This window comes from Athene cunicularia (assembly GCF_003259725.1).
Source record: "Athene cunicularia isolate RWA chromosome 3 unlocalized genomic scaffold, athCun1 chr3_part1, whole genome shotgun sequence".
In the NCBI taxonomy this organism is placed as follows: domain Eukaryota; kingdom Metazoa; phylum Chordata; class Aves; order Strigiformes; family Strigidae; genus Athene; species Athene cunicularia.
This window is the reverse complement of record NW_020799097.1, coordinates 94,956,965-94,974,705: the sequence shown is the minus strand read 5'-3', so window position 1 is coordinate 94,974,705 and position 17,741 is coordinate 94,956,965. Positions and strand designations below refer to the sequence as shown.

The window sequence follows — 17,741 nt, the reverse complement described above, 5'->3', positions numbered from 1 at the left end:
CCACCCCCCACCCCCCCCCGACTAATTTTAACCACTATGGTTAGTTAATAGGTGGTGGGTCTGTACTTGTCTCCTTCCTCTCCATCCTCTGTGAAGTTAATTCCTCCTTAAAAGCTCTATTCAGTTCACAGGTAATCCCTGATGCAAGCAGTCTGTTGCATAAAACAATATTGAGTAAGCAAACTTGCTCTCATTTTGCTTCTAATTCACTTGGGACTTGTGGCTTTGATACCCGGTGGTGTCCATTTGACACAGCAAGCAAAAAAGAACAATATGTGTAACTGCCAGAGTGTACTGATTTCTCTCTGGCTGTGCTTACTGCAGAAACGTTGCAAAGCTTGCTGTCTGCTCCCAGTGGATAAATCTTCCTGGTAGTAGGGTAGGTCATGACCTAACCCTTACAAAGCACAGTTTAGCTCTAGCCAGGGCTTCAGAATCCCTGATTGTAGAAAGGTGTCGGTGTTGTTGCAATGTTTGTTACACAGATTTTCCTGGCTGCACTGCGCGAGAGCATGTTGAAAGCTACGTTAACTGGCGGAGACTGTTGCCAGTCTGAGTGATGAAGGCTCAGGCAGGGCTGATGTGGCCTGTGAGTCCTGTCTTTGGGAGGGTCTTTGGCTTGTGGTCAGCATGCGTGACTTCAGAGCTGCTGCAAGATGAGTCAGCCCTGTGCGGAGGAGCTTCCTGTGTCCACCAGATCAGCTGTCAGGCCAGACGCTGGGCTTCCCCCACCTGCAGTGGGGTAGCCTGGACATATGTAGCTATCCGAATCTGTGCAAGTGATAACACAATTGCAAATGGTATCTAGCTGGTTATTTATTGAGTTAAAGCTCTCATAGTCCCACTGCCTCTTTTTCTCCTTTTCTCCCAGTCCACCCTGCGGTAATTTTTGTGTTCTTACTGGCCATATTCAGCTCAGGCTGGATTTAATTTGTGCAGCTCCAGTCTGAACTCTGTACAGTCTGAAGTTGGCAGTTCTGGGGTGATTCATTACCTCTGCAGATGGCATCTGACATGGAGGAAGTGCATGGTTGTACAATACAGCCTCTTCAGCAACTGTGAGAGGAGGCTGTGAACTAACTTGTTTGTGGATGTCCAGAGATGGATGAGATGGATCCCTTGTAAATTTGTTTCTAAAAGTTTTGGGTTTTTAAAACTTCAGAAAAGACATCCATTCAAAAGGCTGCTGTGTGAGCTCAGCCTTTTTAGGTTTTAGAAGAATGCATGTGGAAGAGAACAAGGTGGTACTGCATCTATAAGAAGCCTTGATCATAGTCTGTGTTTTGTTACAAGTGCAACCACAAGTCACACGTATAAGGAAACAAACCTTTGTTAGATCAGTAGCTCAGAGCAATCTTTATTTTGTTCTTGAACCCATTTAAGTAATTTAAAGATGTTTAAGATCTGTAGTGTGACACTTCTGAAAAAAAGTAAGGTCATGACTGTTGGATTGAGCCACTGGTCTTTAGAGCCATCCTAAGAGCTGTTAATGCTATTGCTGAAAGCAAAGCCCTGAATCCACCACAGGAGGTTTTTATTCTGAACTTGATAGTGATAAACAGCCTGGAGCCTGCAGGCTTCTGGGTTCAGTCCAGCTTATTGTGGGTTTTCGGGGGTGGTGGTGGTGTTCATTTTTAGGACAAATTGCTGAGCTTAATGTTTTTCTGCTTCTGTTATGGTTGTATCTTTTAAAACTTTAATGATAATGAGATCAGTACTCCTTGGAGGTATATTGCTCTGCTTTCTCACCATGTGGAATCTTTGTCTTGGATTTGTAATACTGGAAGTGGTCATTTGGAGGTTATGGTGGTGTCCTGAAAAGGAAATGGTGATATCACACTAAGATAATAAACAGAAAACCTGACCTTTTACTCGGCTGGTTTGAAAACTACATGCTTGGTTTCAGTCAAGATTTTAAGTTGACAAACTGAAGCCTCAGAATTTGATTTTAAACTCAGTTGTGCTTGAGCCACTTAATTTCCTATTTTGTTGTTTTGTAGAACTGTTAAAAACATATAGGTTTGCATTCAGTAAACATAAGTCTGGTATTAAAATTGTTTATTCTAGCTAATTGGAGGATATATCACCCACTTGTTCGTAGAAGTCATTGAAGTCTAATTTTGAAATATGCTTGTGTGTCATGCATTTTCTAATACAGTTTTCTAAGGATGATTAATTTCCTAGGTGAGATTTGTATTCAGCTGAATTTGTTTGCAAGTTATAATAAATGTACAGTTAAAGATAGCTTTACTGCAAAGCTACATTCTGATAAATCTTTTTCATCCTCTTTTTAAAGAATTTGATTAAGAAAATATGTTCAGTTAAACAAATGAATTTCACTTGCTACAGACAGTATTTTAACTCAGTGTTTCTGATAAGTGTTAAAACTGTAAATTTCTTTTTCATGTGTGTATTTTTATTTGTAGATTAAGATGAAAAATAAACTTTCCTGTTTGGTTTTATTTAGTCAAAGCTTTATTGGTTCATCAGATTTGAAAAGCTAATCAGTGAACTAAATTAGTGGAGAGAACTGAAAGGGAGAAAGATGGCTTTTTTCTTGTGTTTTTGTCCTCCTTGAAAGAGAACGCCTCTATTTTAAAGACCCATTTCAGTACTTCATCAAACTCTTATTTCAGATCCTAAGCCAGTAACTTCTCCAGTTCAATTTTTTTACAAAACACTACTGATGCCATAGTGCAAGGATATTCAAATTCAAATTATGTTAACAGGTTCTTGTGTGTTACATGCTTAATTTAAGCAGTCTTACAGTCTTTCTGAAAGCAGATTTTCCAGTTACCTTCTCTGGGATGAGATTTTTGTCCACTTAGTTTTGGTAAGTGAGATGGCAATGCCAGAACTATTGAGTGTACTAAAATACAGAAAGTGTGGAGTGATTTTTGAATGCCAATAGTTTGAGCAGTTTCAAGTACAGATAAACTGGAAACATCATGTAGCTCTGCAGGGTCATAATTTATTCCATAATCTTTTGAGAGTGAATTTACACTTTGAACTTCTTTTTGCAGGAAGTATTTTAGTTAAGGTCATGTTTTCTAAACCTGTTAACAAGCTATACGTGCACTTTTCTGAGCCTGATCCTCACTTCAAAGGGCATGACATTTTGCAAGGTGTGTTCTCCTTTTTTCCCGATGAGTGTTTGGAATACTGTTCTGCCTCTTGGATGCCAAAAAAAACTCCCAGTGGTTATGCGTACTCTTGTGCTTGGGCTCTTTTCTACAGGCTGATTTTTAAGAATTCTTTAAGTTCTTTAAGAAAAACTTGCTGTAATAATTAAAAAGAGATAGTGGGGGGGGTACGTAAAGGTGTACCTTTTCTTGTCAACTGAGACAAGTGTAAGAAATGGATTAATGGAAGGTTGATGGCATTTTTTCCATGTTCAAATGAGTAATTTTTATGTCCTCTCTGGGCACTAATGGGAGAAAGTGAAAGCATGTTGTAATTGCACATGTCAAGATAAAGATGATTCATTATCTATTTCTGTATTACTGTTCAGTAGCCACGTGACTACAAGGAAAATGTCCAGACCTGCCAGTGGTAAAAAAAGAGGGAACCCAGCTCTTTCTCCCCTCCTTCCAGCACAAGTGACATCACCACCCCCACTCCCCCTCAGCAAATAAAAGCTGAGTTTTCATCCTGCCTGCATTGCTACTACTGACTGACATGGGGGCAACATACTATATAATGTACCCATTTAACAGAAATGGGCAGTAGGTTGTAAGGGGCAGGGAAAATCTTAAGAATCTACCTCTCCCCATTAGTTTCAATGTCATTTATGTTTAGGCGCTGTGGACATCATGGCGTGCGTACTGCAGGCTTTTACTTGAGTGTCTAAATCTTCTCTCCCCTCATCATCTTTAAACTGGAAGGGTTGTTTTTTTAAAGTATTCTGATATCCCTGAGGCCCTAGTTCACTATTGTCTGGAACCTGTCCACCTTGGCTGAGAGGCTTGAATTCCTTGTGGTGTTTGGGAGGGCATCTATGACTTTCCTAAAGACAACAGCACTGTTTCTCCTAGTCTTTAGGAAAGTTTGTTGATTATGAAGAGCTAGAATTATACTGGGCACACAGTTAAGAGAAAAGCATAGGTTTGGGTGAAAGTTGAGAGAAAAGTTATCTAAAACTTTGCTTTCACTTTTTTCATACAAATATATTGCTCTTGGGTGATAAGGGGCTTATGAGGATAGTTGACACTTGGTATGCCGCTGTGTTAACCTCTGTGTTGCTTTTGAGATGATAATATTGGCTTACAGTAGTCTCCTATTCCTTAACTGCTATTTCTTATACTGGCAGCGACTCAGTGAGGTTACTTTTGTCAATGTTTTCAGCTTCTGCTGTGACCAAGTAGAACTGTAATGGAAGAAAAAATTTGTCTGTTTTTTCTCTGTCTGCTTTTTCTCTCTCTCGTTTGTTGTTTTTTTGTTGTTGGTTTTTTTTTTTAACAGGGCAGGGTACAAATTCCTTTATTGGAATCCTTCTCTGATGACTAAAAAAAGGGATGAGATTCATCTCTCTGAGCACTGAGATCTATGGGGAGATGGGTTCCTTCAAACAGAGCCTAAATAATAAAACTAGTTTTCTTGCCTGACTGTTGGAAAAATTGAGTCCCAGCCACAAGGATACGTGATGCAATATGACACTAAAAACTGAGTAACTGAGGATAAGGCATTATGTTGGCAGAACTTCTTTTCACTTTTGCTTGACAAAAGCTGCATCTTTTAAATGTTAATCCACATCAGAGAGAGAGAGAAGGAGAGAGACTTTGTTCTATACCTGGTATATGTTGCAAAGTGCTAGTTTTCACAGTTCTGACAGCTAGATAGGAAGCATGCTGTTTATTCATGCTGGTTATCAGAATAGCTGTCTGATAGGCAAAAGCCCCAGTTTGTAGATGCTGATGCCTTGATAAAAGGGCCTAATATTACTGTCTTAATTGGGTTTTCAGAATAGAAATCTAAGTCTTTGGAGTTGTTTTTATGTTGTGACAATGATGACTTTCCACGTGGCGTGTTTGTGAATTGTATGACTTGGTGCCACTGCTTTCCAGTTTGGATGTGAAAGAGTTGCCAAGCCCAGCCCTGGTGTTCCTGGTGTACTTAGGCTTTGTTGTTGTAATCTGTGAGCTCTTCTCTGCTGTTGGATAGGATAATTCACTATTTTTCTGTTTGCATTTTGGAACTAGTTTAGCACAATCTGCTGTGCACAAATGCAGCATATGTGTGATTTTAGACTTCTGAGGAGAGTTAGCTGCAGATCACTAAACGCAAATAACTGAAATTTGGAAAGTGGAAAAAGAAAATAAATTCTTGTTCCTTTTGTTAATATGATTTGGTTTCTGATGGTAAAGTTTTGTTCATCTTCCACTCCCTTCTCCACGCACAATTGCAGGTGCTGGTTGCATACACACACAAACCTTCTCCACCTTCTGCACTATGATTTAGTTCTCTGAAGCTCTGGGTCAGCAGCATCAGGAGATATAAGAATATTTGCACATGCTTTTCTGAGGAAACAGAACAAGGAATGCACAGTGTTTCTTTGGGAACATGAGACAACATGCTACACTTATTTTCTCTAAAAGAAAACAACTACAAATATACTCTCAGATGGCATAAGCTAGAGGTAGCTTTTAGATGGCTATGATGCTGTCACCATGCTGGGGCGGTGGTCCATAACATGATTTTCTTCCAGCAGCTATGGAAAGATTTCCATGTGCTGGTTTACACTGGAGTAAGCTCCGAATGTCTCTGACCATCTTTTAAGTGACAGGGTAACAAGCCTGTTAGTCCTCACAGGCTATGTCTGTTCTAACAAATTTTAAGTAGAATTGGCTGGACTGCTTGATATGAATTGGCATAATCAAATCTCTACCCTTGCCTTTTTCTTCCTCCTGCTCCCAAAGTACACATGAAGGCGGAGTAGTCTGGTTCAGCGACTGTGACTGCAGCTAGAAGAGAACTTTCTCATTGGTGGTGCTGCCTGGCTGTGATGCAGATGAGCTCAAGCTCAATAAATCCTGATACTTGGTTACCAGTGCCATCACCCACCCTTGTGCCCCATCCACTTTTCTTTTTTTGTCTTCTGCTTCTGCCTCTTGTATTTAGACCAGGGAAAAAATGCAATTCTTGCAGCATGCCATGAAAGTTTATGGATGTGGATAGCGTTGACAAAGTCCTTTAGATGTGGGGCTGTACGACATTACTGTTCTCCCCTGTGTCCCAGAGCATCACTCCAGCAGAGGAGTTCAGTGATACTCAATTCAGTACTTCTAAAAATTTAATGAAATTTTTTGAAGTTACTTTTGAGGTTTCTTACATGAGAGTAAAAGATGAAAAAAAACACATCATTGGGGAAACACTTGTTCTTCCTGCCGTGGCAAAATGGCTGAAATAATATGCAGAGAACAGTATGGCAGCAAACTAAAATGTGCATATAGAAGACATTGCCAATGACTGGAAGAAACAAGTATTAGACCAAATTACGCAGTGTGAGAGGTTTGCTATACAAGTTGCATGAAAGTTTCTAACATGTCACAGGTTTAAGGAGTTTGCTGGTTCAATAATGAAATACACTAAGAACTACTTAGCAGCAAAGTGGAACCCAGAGTTACACAAAGTGTGTAAGATACCATCGATGAGCTTAACTTTTTAAACACAGGACTTTTAAATAGAATCTTTATAATACTTTGTAACGAGATGGAGAGTGACCATGAAAATCTTTTGTACTTCACCAAAGCTCACTGGTTGCCTCATGCCAAAATTCTTAAGCGTTACCAAAGTTAAAAGACAAGTTATGCCTTTTTTGCTTTTACAATAAGTGTTCTGAATTTGCAGGCCTTTTCTGTGATAACAGATGGCTGTCATGATACCTAGTGGGTATTTTTGAAAAAAACAGACATATATAACAAATACATTGTAAAGCAATGTGTGTGTATATAACTATATACATACATTGGGTGCACATGCTTAATAGTTTTTCTTACTCACAGGAGTGTATGGTCAAAAAAGTTTGGAGACCACTTTAATACAGATTCAAGCTAAGGTTCAAAGATCTGCCATGAAGTTTAAGAGCAGCGAGCTCATAGACAGTAGGTCTTGATATGCTCAGGAAAATTAGCATCTTTGGATTAAAGTTGCTGATTTCTGCTCTGCAGTAAGATACGCAGTATGATGCAGAGCCTACATGGCATTGATCAGGGGTAGGTGACTGAGGTTGTATCTCAGAAAAGTGCTTGCCACCGTCTGGCTTCACAGCCACTCAAATCAAAATGCTGTCCTAGTTTTTAACAGTCCGCTTTAGCTGTAATTACAAGTCTAACCAGATAGAGTTCTTAATTTCAAAATAATTGGAGTAACATATTTAGCATTGGTTTATTGGATCTAGTAGGAAGGCTGGGAGTAGGGGTTGTGAGTTCTGCTTGGATGTAACTAAAGCAGCCTTGCACAGGTTACTTAAATTTTCAGGCTTCATTCCCAGTTTATGGACAAAATGGTCTTCAGATAATTTTATTTAGGGCTGTTGGAAGTTTCTGCCATTCTACCTTGGAGATCTTTATGTGAAAAATACCTCAAGATTATACAGGATTGCTGTGAATATACAATAATCCTGTGTAATAGCAAGCAATGGTGAAAGAAGTTTGTGCAGCTTTCTTGCAAAACAAAACTTTTTTCCTCCCCAGCTTTCATGAGGTGCAGTATGAATGAACATGTTCAAAACCAGGGGCTTCTAGGCCTTTCTTCCCCCTCTTCTTCTATTTGCATTGCAAATATATACTGCTGAAAAATCACAGCTTAATTGCTGGGGAGATGAGTGTCAAGACCCATGATGTGAATTATTTAAACTGCTGTGAATTGTGTCAGAAATAATGCATAGTGCTGGGTCTTGCCTATGTCAACCTAATTGTGACTGCTGCTTTGGCTTGTTGAGGTTCATGCTATTTTGCTTTCCAAGACACTATTGTAATAGTTTGATTGAGGGCTGTGCTTTTTAAGTTCACACCTTACCCAGTGGGGCAGGCTGGTCATAATACCAACTCTAAAATGGTTTGGTTGTGCTTTTGAATTTTGTCTTTGAAAAGTGTGTAGTATTCTGCTGAACTTTGATGAGTCAGCATGCGTGTGTATGTGCGTGAAGACATAGTCTTAAAAATAGTCCTGTTTCAATGCTAATTGATTTTCTAGAGGCACACTTTGGAACTAGGCTGAAGGCCCCATGCTGGAAATGAAGTGCACTCTCCCCTTGAGGACAGCTACTCGGAATGACCTGGTGTTCACCACAGAGTGAGGATGTGCACACAACCCATTTCCTTGAAGCAGTTGTGCAATATGTTCACACCCTGCTACCTCAAGACAAATTACTTACCTTTCTGTAGCTAGAGTAAAACTATTTCACGCATTTAGCTTAGCAGCGCGCTGACTTCTGGCCAGGATGGCCTGTCTGTGTGGCACAGGACCATAGATGCTGTAACCTTGTTCTTCAAACTGGGGCTTATGTTGTTGGCAGGGTTGTAAATTCTACCCTAAGCTGTCTTTTGCTTCAGGTTGCCATAGCTGTATTCAACGCGAGTGTAGTACCAGGACACAACACTAGAGTTAGGCTTCACGCTCTGTGTTTCTTCGAGTCCTTCCTTAGATTGCTAGGTAGCTCTGATGCTTCTGGGCTTATGGGGTTTTAGCAGCTGCATGCTAACACTGTTGGTGAAAGTAGGGTGCTGCTGCTGACCCTGAATTCTTGCACCTATGAACCCACCATTCCCCAGTTGTGTAAATTCATCCAAATACAGGAGGCCAGAAGTCTGTGTAAAAAGGAAGATTAAAAGAACTTTTGGGTGGATTAGTATATTCTTCGTACTTGGAAGGAGGAATGCTGCTATTTGGTGAACTAGTTTATGAACTGGAGGAGAAGAAAGCCACCTCGGTCTCCTCTGTAGCAGTTGTGTGGTCTCCACCTATGCACTGAGGCTTTTGGACTGAGTAACACCCTGAGCTGGCCCTGCCTTGAGCAGAAAGTTGGACCATGGACCTCCTGGGATCCCTTCTAGCATGGATTTTCATCTCATTTATGTTGCTGAGAATCTGATACGTGTCCATGTACACAGGTATGTTCCAGTTCTGGTAATAACATCACCTCAGAGCACTGGAATTACATGATACAAAGCCTTCCCTTGGCAAGGACTGCGTGAGATGAAAGTGGAAAGAAGTCTTCATAAAATCTCCCCTTTCAGGTTTCTATAAATGAGAGCAGTGCATTTCAGCTCTAGGAAGAATTTCGTTCAGTGACACCTCTTACAAACCTATGGGTTTGTTTTTTTTTCTGACATAAATGCACGTTAGCTTTAGAAGGGGAGAAAAAAGAGCAAAGATTATAGAGAAATCAAGAGTCAGAGATGAATCTTTGGGAGAACTAGAGGAGTTGAATGGAAGCCTTATCTATGCAGGAAAGAAAAGCAGTGTTTCTCTGTGTAGAAAATTACTGCCTCTGAAGCAGGTAGAAAGAGTTTGTTCTTTTAAAAAGGATAATCTGGAAACATGTCTCCCTCTAAATCTTGAGCTTGGGCCATACTCTACTAGAAATTCGTATCTTCACTATATAAAATGTTCTTGTGGTATGTATGTATGTATATATTTAAATTTGGACACCCGATTCATATGAGAAAAATCTGAGCATAGGTAAGTTGTAAGTTGATATTATCTTACCATAACTGGTTGTGAAAAATACCCGTGTCCCTTTACCTTAATCAGCTACCAAGAAAGCATATGGCTTTATGCTTTAGTCAGAAGCTAATTCTGTCTTAGCAAGAGCTACACTTTTCTTGCTAAATCCAGTGTGGAAGTAGCATGCAGTTTTGTGGCTTTCCGACACTTTTTGGAAACTGAGTTGAATTTAAAATGTATGTTGTGCTGCAAAGCTTTTTCTGTGCTGATAACTGAGGAATGGAAAAGAGTTAGTGGAATTTGTGCTCTCAGGTCTGGAGGGCTTGTAAACAGTCTTGTCCAACTACACCTTAAGCAAAACTGTAATTGTTGGGGCTTTGCACTGAGAGAACTGAATTGATGGCTGCAAGAGTAGGGAACTTTTATTGTTATTCCTCTGTTCTTCACTTTGTCTACTGGATTTGCAGTCTGCTTGCTTTGTGTTTTCTTTTCATTGTGTTTCTAGGATAAGGAAGAACAGCCCTTCAGATTCTGTAGAAGATTTTATCCTCTGATGACTTTGGGTCAGTGCGTATGGAATTAGCAGACTTGGCTAATGTCACATCATGTGGGTCATTTTTCCTTCCTGACTTTTACAAGTAGAAAAATTTGTGCAATATAGCATAGTATCTGTTTTAATACACTGTATATTTCTCTGTACTTACTGTGGCAAGAAATCTTTTTGGAGATGTTTGTTCCCCAGTATCTGATCAGCCACAGCTGTTTTTCTGACCGCACGGATAGGCATGTTTGTTTTCAGTGCTTAGTGCTTGCTTTCCTCCCTCATGTCAGAGCTTAGAGATAGTAGCTCCTTGCAGTGGGCTGTAGCATGTATGTAAATGGATTTTTATCAGCCTGTTCTCTCTGTGTGACATCTCCCACGATAACCACCCCCATACAGACTGTGCTAGGATGGCTCTTGCAGTTTGATTAAATGCTGCATGTGTATGAATGTCAGTGGATTGTACTAGATTTCTTTCAGGGCCCCACTTTGCACTTAAGGGGATAGTGTCTCTGAAAAGCAACACTTTTTAAATTTATCTTCAGTTAAGGGGAATGACTGGAAATTCAGAGGTAGGTAAAACTGAGACACTTGTAAGAAGAATATTTGTAGGTTGATTGTTCTAGTTTCAGCACTAGATGGGTTTCTATTATAGAGAGTTAACATCCTCTTTTCCCCTTCTTTACATAGCAAGAGGGTTAGGAAGTGAAAATAACAGGAAACAACCTATGAAATAAAGCCAGAGACTTCATAGGTGGACTGGGACATAAAATCTGTTCTATGTCGGGTGTTGTACGTGGTGTATGTCAGTAGAAAGGGCATTAGTTAAAAGCAGCAAAATCATTGTTGATCCTGTCCCCCACATACAGCTGATTTAAAGTAAATCAGCTCCCCCTGCTCTATTCTGGTCAGGATTTTCAAAGGTGAAAGGTACTAATGTGTTTCTCTGAGAGAGGTCCTTGAGGGAACATGCTATGTGCTTCTGACTTGGGAGAAGGCAGAAGGAGTGGGGAGCCACCTCCCAAGCTTGCACCAGTAGGGCATCTTCTCAACCCACTGAACTAACTGGTCATGTCTGGCTCAGATACAAGACATGAGATAGGGAAACTCCTAGCAGAATAACCAAGGGGACAAAAGAGAAATGTTGAACATGAGAAATAAACAAAACTAAGACTGTCTAGGAGCCTCAGGCTCCTCCAGCATGAGTGCTTGTACTACATCATTCATCATGGGGAAGCTTAGCTCCCCATTGCTGCCTCACAAGGATTTGTTGTCAGACTCTTGACATGAGTTGTGCTGAGATGCTGTGCTTCCTGGGATCGTGGGGGCCCAGGAAAGTGCAGCTCTTCACATGAAGCAGAATCCTTTGCCATATGCTGCAGCAGTCTACATCGATTCTTTGGAGAGACTGTCCAAACAGCTGAACTCTCTTCTTTCATGACCTCTGTGAATCTGTACTAGGAGTACTAGGATTTTGTGTTACATCTTATACATTTTTTAATTGGTATTAGGGAATGTTGTAATATATAAAATTTATTGGGAAGTATTTGCTGAACTTTTTACAACCTGTGTTGGGCTACTGGGCATCAGTACAGTTGTGTATGGTGTAGAAGACGTGAGTTTCCAAGCAGTGGTGTCTTGAAAAGGTCCAGTGTGGCATAAGAACCTACACTGATCAGAGTAAAATTGGCATGTGGATATGTAGCCTCTCCAAACAGGTACAGAGATATAAAGGATGTCATAGTGTGATGCTAGACAAGGATCTGGGAATAAAAGGTTTTCATGTAGGGACAGTAGCTGTGGGTCTTCAATTAACATGCTCTTTGTTTGTAAATGGGGTCGAGTGATGATAAAGAAGAGTTTTAGTAGTACAAAACCCAGGGTTTTTTCCTTTCTTTGAAAAAGAGGGTGATCTTGTGGTTAAGAGTCTCTTGTGCCTTGCCAAGAGCTTGCTGTGTGTCCATGTGCAATTTGCATGTACTCATATTTTCCAAGAGAGGCCTCAGATTTTCCAACTTTGTTTTGGTATCATTTTCCAGGGTTTTTTTCCCTCAAAACTGCTGCTTATTGAAGGCTTCACTTGGAATAGTGGATGCTTAGAAATTGTCAAATCCAGTGCCAGGGTGTTTGAAAGGCACCATAGAAGCGTGCAGTGGCACTAGGTGTTTGAGAAGCATGACCAAAATGCCTTGCATGCGTAGGAGTTATGTTTTCCTGGGGGTCTTTTTCTGAAAGTCACTGAAACAAGGGGGAAACCCACCTGTGGAAAAAATTTACTGTCAGCTGGTAAATGAAGGAATGACATGACCATACTGCTGTTGATAGGCTCCAGTTAAAGAAGGTGTTGCCATTTTGCAGGTCTGTCACTGGAGCGTTCAACCAACTCAGTTGCCTCACGTGCTCGACTGTGTGAAAGGGAGGAGGAAGTCATCTCTTGTTTTGAGACAGCATGTGTCATTGCCCAGGTGTACTTGCAGGAGCTTGAAAAGGTAAGAAATGTGCTCAGGGTGTTACCTGGTGTCCTGGGTGGAATTTCCAGGGTTTTGACAGCAAAAATGATGGGGAAATGCTGAGTGATCGTAGACAATAAGGAGTATGAGAATAAGTTGGAAGGAGTGAGGTGTCTCAGTATAAGCAGTTTATCTGGTCTCTGCTAGTTTCATCTGAGAACGATGTCTGGAAAGCACCGAATACTTCAGATATGCTCAGGTTGTATCTCAAGTTTAGCTCTTACTTTGCATAGCAAGTGCCAGCATGAAGGAACTCAAGGCATTTTGCATATCTGCTGTGTAAATGATACACAGTAGTGGATATTGAGATCCCTAATGAGCTGAAAGTAACCTTTTGAGGTCAGCCATAGCAGCTTAAGTGCCAGTGCTTCGCCTTCTCCAAGTGAAACTGGAGGAACCTAGATCATTAGTAGCAAGTAACTGCTTAGTCAGTGGTTGGCTAGGATGGTGAGCAAGAGGAGTACTGTGAGCCCTCCACTGAGCTGTGCCACTGATTTGCTGAGCGCATGTTTAGTGGTCTCTGCTTCTGTAACTTGCCTAGCTGAATTTAACATGGCACACCATGCGCTCCCATGCCCTTCTTTTGCCACTCATTATGCTTGATACCAGAAGCTCTAATGCAATGCATGTTACATGTTCTTCTGTAACTTAATGGCCGTTGACCTTCTGACCAGGTATTTCTGCTCCTCTCAGCAGCAAAGGTATGTGTCTGTTCCAGGTTTTGTTTTTAATTGCATTAAAACAAGAAAAAATTAGTGCATATATAAAAATGCATTAAGAAAGCCAGCTAATAAGTTGTCTGGTCTGCTTCTTTGTAGGAAAAAGCTGAATGGCATTTTATTTAAGTACTGTCCTTCCCTTGTGGAAGGACAAGTTCCTGCCAGTACTGGGCACTGTAAATGTTTTTACTGACAGCTTGTGTCTGCGAAGAAGGGAAAGAGTTTTAACTAACTTGTTCATCTTCTGGACATGGGGACAAGGATGCAGGATTACTGATAGGTGTACTAAAATCCATAGGCCTTCTGCAGTCCTGGATGTAAAATCCTGCTTTGGAGACTCCATACAGGGCAACTTTCAGCAAGGTGAAAAAAGTGTTTGTTACCAGTATGGAAGCAAAAGCAGGAAGGGTTTGATTGGAGAAACAGAGGAAAGGCTAAGATTCTTCCATCAGGATTCCTGATAGTTTACTAACTCTAACAAATATGTTAAGCTAGACATACCTACTCAAACATTGCACTAATATTTCTGTGCAAGATGCTGCATCTATGTGGTTGAAGTAGTACTTCTGAAGCCCTTGGTATTTGTGTGTAGCTTTCTACTTTATTAAAGGTTGGAAAGTAATAAGGGATAGTGTTTCAAAACTCATTGCATTCAGAGTAATTCATGTAAGTTGACTTTGAAAGGTTTTTGAATAACTAATGAAGGTAAGTCTTCAAGTAGTCTGAAGAGGAATGTTATGTCAGAAGTGAACATTTTATTGTTGGAGATGTCTCTGGCTCATGAGGAACTGCTAGTTCAAACAGTTGTCTGTAATCCCAGATATTTCTTTCCTCCCCTTGCAGACCTTAAACAACACACACTCAAGGAGTGTCAAGGGCAGCAACGTGACTTACTCTGAGTTTGAACTTTCCTACTTCCTGGAAGCAGCTCTACAGAGTGCCTATGTGACTCACTTGAAGAAGGGGTAGGTGGATGCAGATGTTAATAAAAATAGATGATGTTGCATGTTTTGTCTCAGAACAGAGGAAGGTTTATCTCTTTTGTATGTGTTCTGTTGTGACTTTTTTTGCTGCTGGCTCACGTCAAGTACCCTCAGTATCCTTCCCTCCCTCCTGTTTGTCTCTCACTGTCTCTTAAGAGTCCTAAGCCTCATCTTTCCAGACCCATAAGTAGGGTGGAGTAGAACAGTTTTGTTGTCTTGGCTCAGCTCTGTTCCCTGTGGAGATGAGTGGAGTTTGACCTTAAAGAGAGAGCGGAATTTACATTACTGTGTGCTTTTAAACTGTTCAGCCACAGGGCCTGGTTTAGAGCTCAGTGAAGTCTTAAGGGCAGTTTCTTTCATTTATTTGTTTGTTTTATTTAAGATCTTAAATGTCCTGATCAATACCCCAAATCTGTGTGGTTTTATTAGAGAGGATGCATGCGGTAACAGTGCTGCTTCATGGTATTTATTATGCCTCTGAAATACAGCTCCCAGTGAACCTTGGAAGGGCAAAGGAGTTGGTATCGGCAAGCCTACAGTGAATTTCACCTGAGAAAAACCTTCTCAAGAACAATAAAAAAGACGTTGTTAGTGCCCACTTCCAAAGGCTGTTGGTGAGGGCACGCTGTTACCTAAACCAGGCTGTGTCTTCAAAACATAATCAACTCTGTTTAGCTGGTGGAGAGATTGCCGTGTAGAGAGAGTGTTTCTTCAACGTGTGTAAACAGTACTTGTAAGAATCCATCCTTCCCTTTTCTTGTACCATATTATCCCATTTGTTCTCAAGGAGTCAAGATACTGAATTTCTCACTGCTCTGTGTAATATTGCTGGTCAAAGTTATATAAACTTTAAGCAAACATCTTTGAAAATATTTAATTTTGGCTGCTTTTTTACCTTCACACTCAATCACAGATATTTTCTCTCATCACTCCTTCTCCTTTTCCTGTTGAGTAGAATGGAGAAGAAAGTGAAAAATGAGGGGAGATTGAAAGGAAGAAAACTAGAAAAAGACAATCCCAGCAAAAATCAGTTTAAATTCTTCTGTAGAAGATGGATACCAGTTTTTGACTCTGTTGGAGGAGGGATTTCTTCTTATTTAGGGCCTTTTTGCTATTTTTTTATTCCCCAAGAATGACTTTAAATGCAGCTGTGAATAGCCTCAGTGTTCCCCATTCTTTCATTAAAAGCCTGCATGTACAGTGAAGCTGTACTAGTAAGCATATCCATGGGAGGTGCCTTCAGGGAAGCCTTCTTTAACCCAAAGGCTTACAAATACACTAAGCCCAAATATTGTGAAATGACCCTTTTAGTCAGGTGAGTACAAGTTTATGTGTAAAGAAAATATGGACTTACAAGTATAAGGTGTAGTTTCAGTATCACCTTGACAGTAGGGGACAGATAATTTGTTTTTCCTGGGTGAGTTGGTGGTTGACCAGCTGTGGCACAGCATGTGCTTTCTGAGCCTTTTGCTGTTCTCATGGCAAACAGAAAGCTCAGGTCTTGCCAGTATGCTCATTAACTATGTAATAAAATCTCATTTAGAACATATGGCATTGATGTCCTCTAGGCACCTTTTGAATATCAAAGTCAATCATGTTCATTTTATTCAGCAATGTTTGAATTCAGTCTTCATCAGTTCAATATATCTAGTGGGTTGTTTTAGCTATTACTGTGGGCCCTGCTTACTCCCTTCCCATGTTATTTAAATGACAGCCTTAACAAACAAACAAACAAAAAAAAACCCAACCAAAAAAAAACCCCAAACCCCTACAGGAAAACAATTTGAATCAAAATACACGTGTGAATTAAGCAGTGCTTTGATTGTAAGCTGAATTGCTGCAATAGCAAGCAAAACATTCTCTGTAGCTGTCTCCTGATGAAAGAGCATCCCAGTCGGTGTGTTGGAGCTCCTGTGGTTGGGACAGGAGCAGAGCCCCACGCCTTCCTCGCCTCCTTCAGTGCAAGTGAAAAACACCAGCCAGGGAAATGAAAGGTCTTCTGGGGGGGAGGAAGGAGCCTGGTGAGACTCAGCAGCTTGTCTCTGTGCCCCCAGCTAGTATTAATTTGTGGTTTCTGCCACGAGAGGGCATAAGCAGCATTGGGATATAAGGGAAGAAGGGAAGTGGGAAGAAGCTTTTTAGGATGTTTCATGTGTATAATAAATTTCTGTACCTGATATTGAACAGCTCAAATAAATGCTTTTGTTCTCCTTATTGCTTCCAGCAATAGGTAGCAAATAAGCCTTGGATGATGAATGCTCAAGCTGGTGGGGGGGTAGGTCTTACCAGGTGGGATGTCCTTCTCCAGCAGCACATGTGTACAAAAGAAATAGAAAGCACCTTATTCTTGTCTTGTCAGGCAGAAGAGCTGAGGATATGGGGGGTGGTGTTGTGCTTTTGTTCCTGCTGGCAGGAACCGGCATGCTCTTCATGGAGCATGGTCAGGGATGCCCTTTTCTCTTGCAGTATGCAGTGGAAAGAAGGCACCAGTGCAAAAGAAGGTGTGGTCTCCCTTTCAGATGGCGAGCCGCCAGCTGTAAGGACCAGCAAGTCTTGCAGCTGTGAAAGCCCCATATGATTTTAATAAGATGTAAGATGTTTACTTAAAAATATTGTGGTGCTGAAGACACGTTTCCTGCAGTTGTTTGCCCTGCTGCATCCCAAGAAAGCTTTCTTTCATTCTTCTGGTGAGCAGTCTTGATGTTGTGGATGCAGAATACAGGGAGGCATATGCTGTCGTACTGAAGGAGTTAGTCAGTTGTCTTTCATGTTAGCATCTGCACTAGATTTTGTTTGGGGTTTTTATCTGATGTGGATGTGTGAAGATTAGGCTTGTTTCTTACTGCCTTTCCTTTCAGAGTATTGATCAGGTATTACACTCCATACTGTTATGGGGGCTTTGGTCAAGATGTTCTTAGTATTTTCTTAGGGCAAACAGTCTTCACCTGTGTGAAGTAATGGTTATATGTATGCTGTTCTCTTAATGAGAGTTTTCTAGAGGATGGGGTTTCTTGTGGAAGCTCTAGATGGGACACTTTTGAAGAAAATGAATTTCTGAAAATAAATATGAAGCATTTATGAGAAATTGGATTTCCTTATGATCCCTCAACTTACGACCTATATTACGTTGGAAAATCTTGATGAAAATGGTTAGTAAGGAAAGATTACACAATCCTTTCTCTTCCTTTATGTCAGTTTTCTAGAGTGATCAGTTCCCTTTTTGAAGTTTTGTAGGCTTCTGTTGCAGGGGTACTTTGAAAGAGTAACTTCATGTATGTGTTGTTTTACAGTAGAATCTAATGTACAAAGGGAGGCAGGACTG

General features: G+C 40.7%; 1 protein-coding gene across 3 annotated transcripts in view; it reads left to right on the top strand.

The window, feature by feature from the left end:
- Positions 1-17,741, top strand: part of TTC7A (tetratricopeptide repeat domain 7A) — a 177,212-nt gene that overhangs the window by 6,870 nt on the left and 152,601 nt on the right. For 2 of the 3 annotated variants that reach the window (XM_026845266.1, XM_026845265.1), the window contains exons 4-5: positions 12,566-12,696; positions 14,280-14,401. In XM_026845266.1, coding sequence (XP_026701067.1) covers positions 12,566-12,696; positions 14,280-14,401 — 253 coding nt within the window. Of the gene's footprint in view, positions 1-10,177; positions 10,274-12,565; positions 12,697-14,279; positions 14,402-17,741 lie in introns of those variants that run through there. The other variant, XM_026845267.1, reaches the window with a different exon arrangement.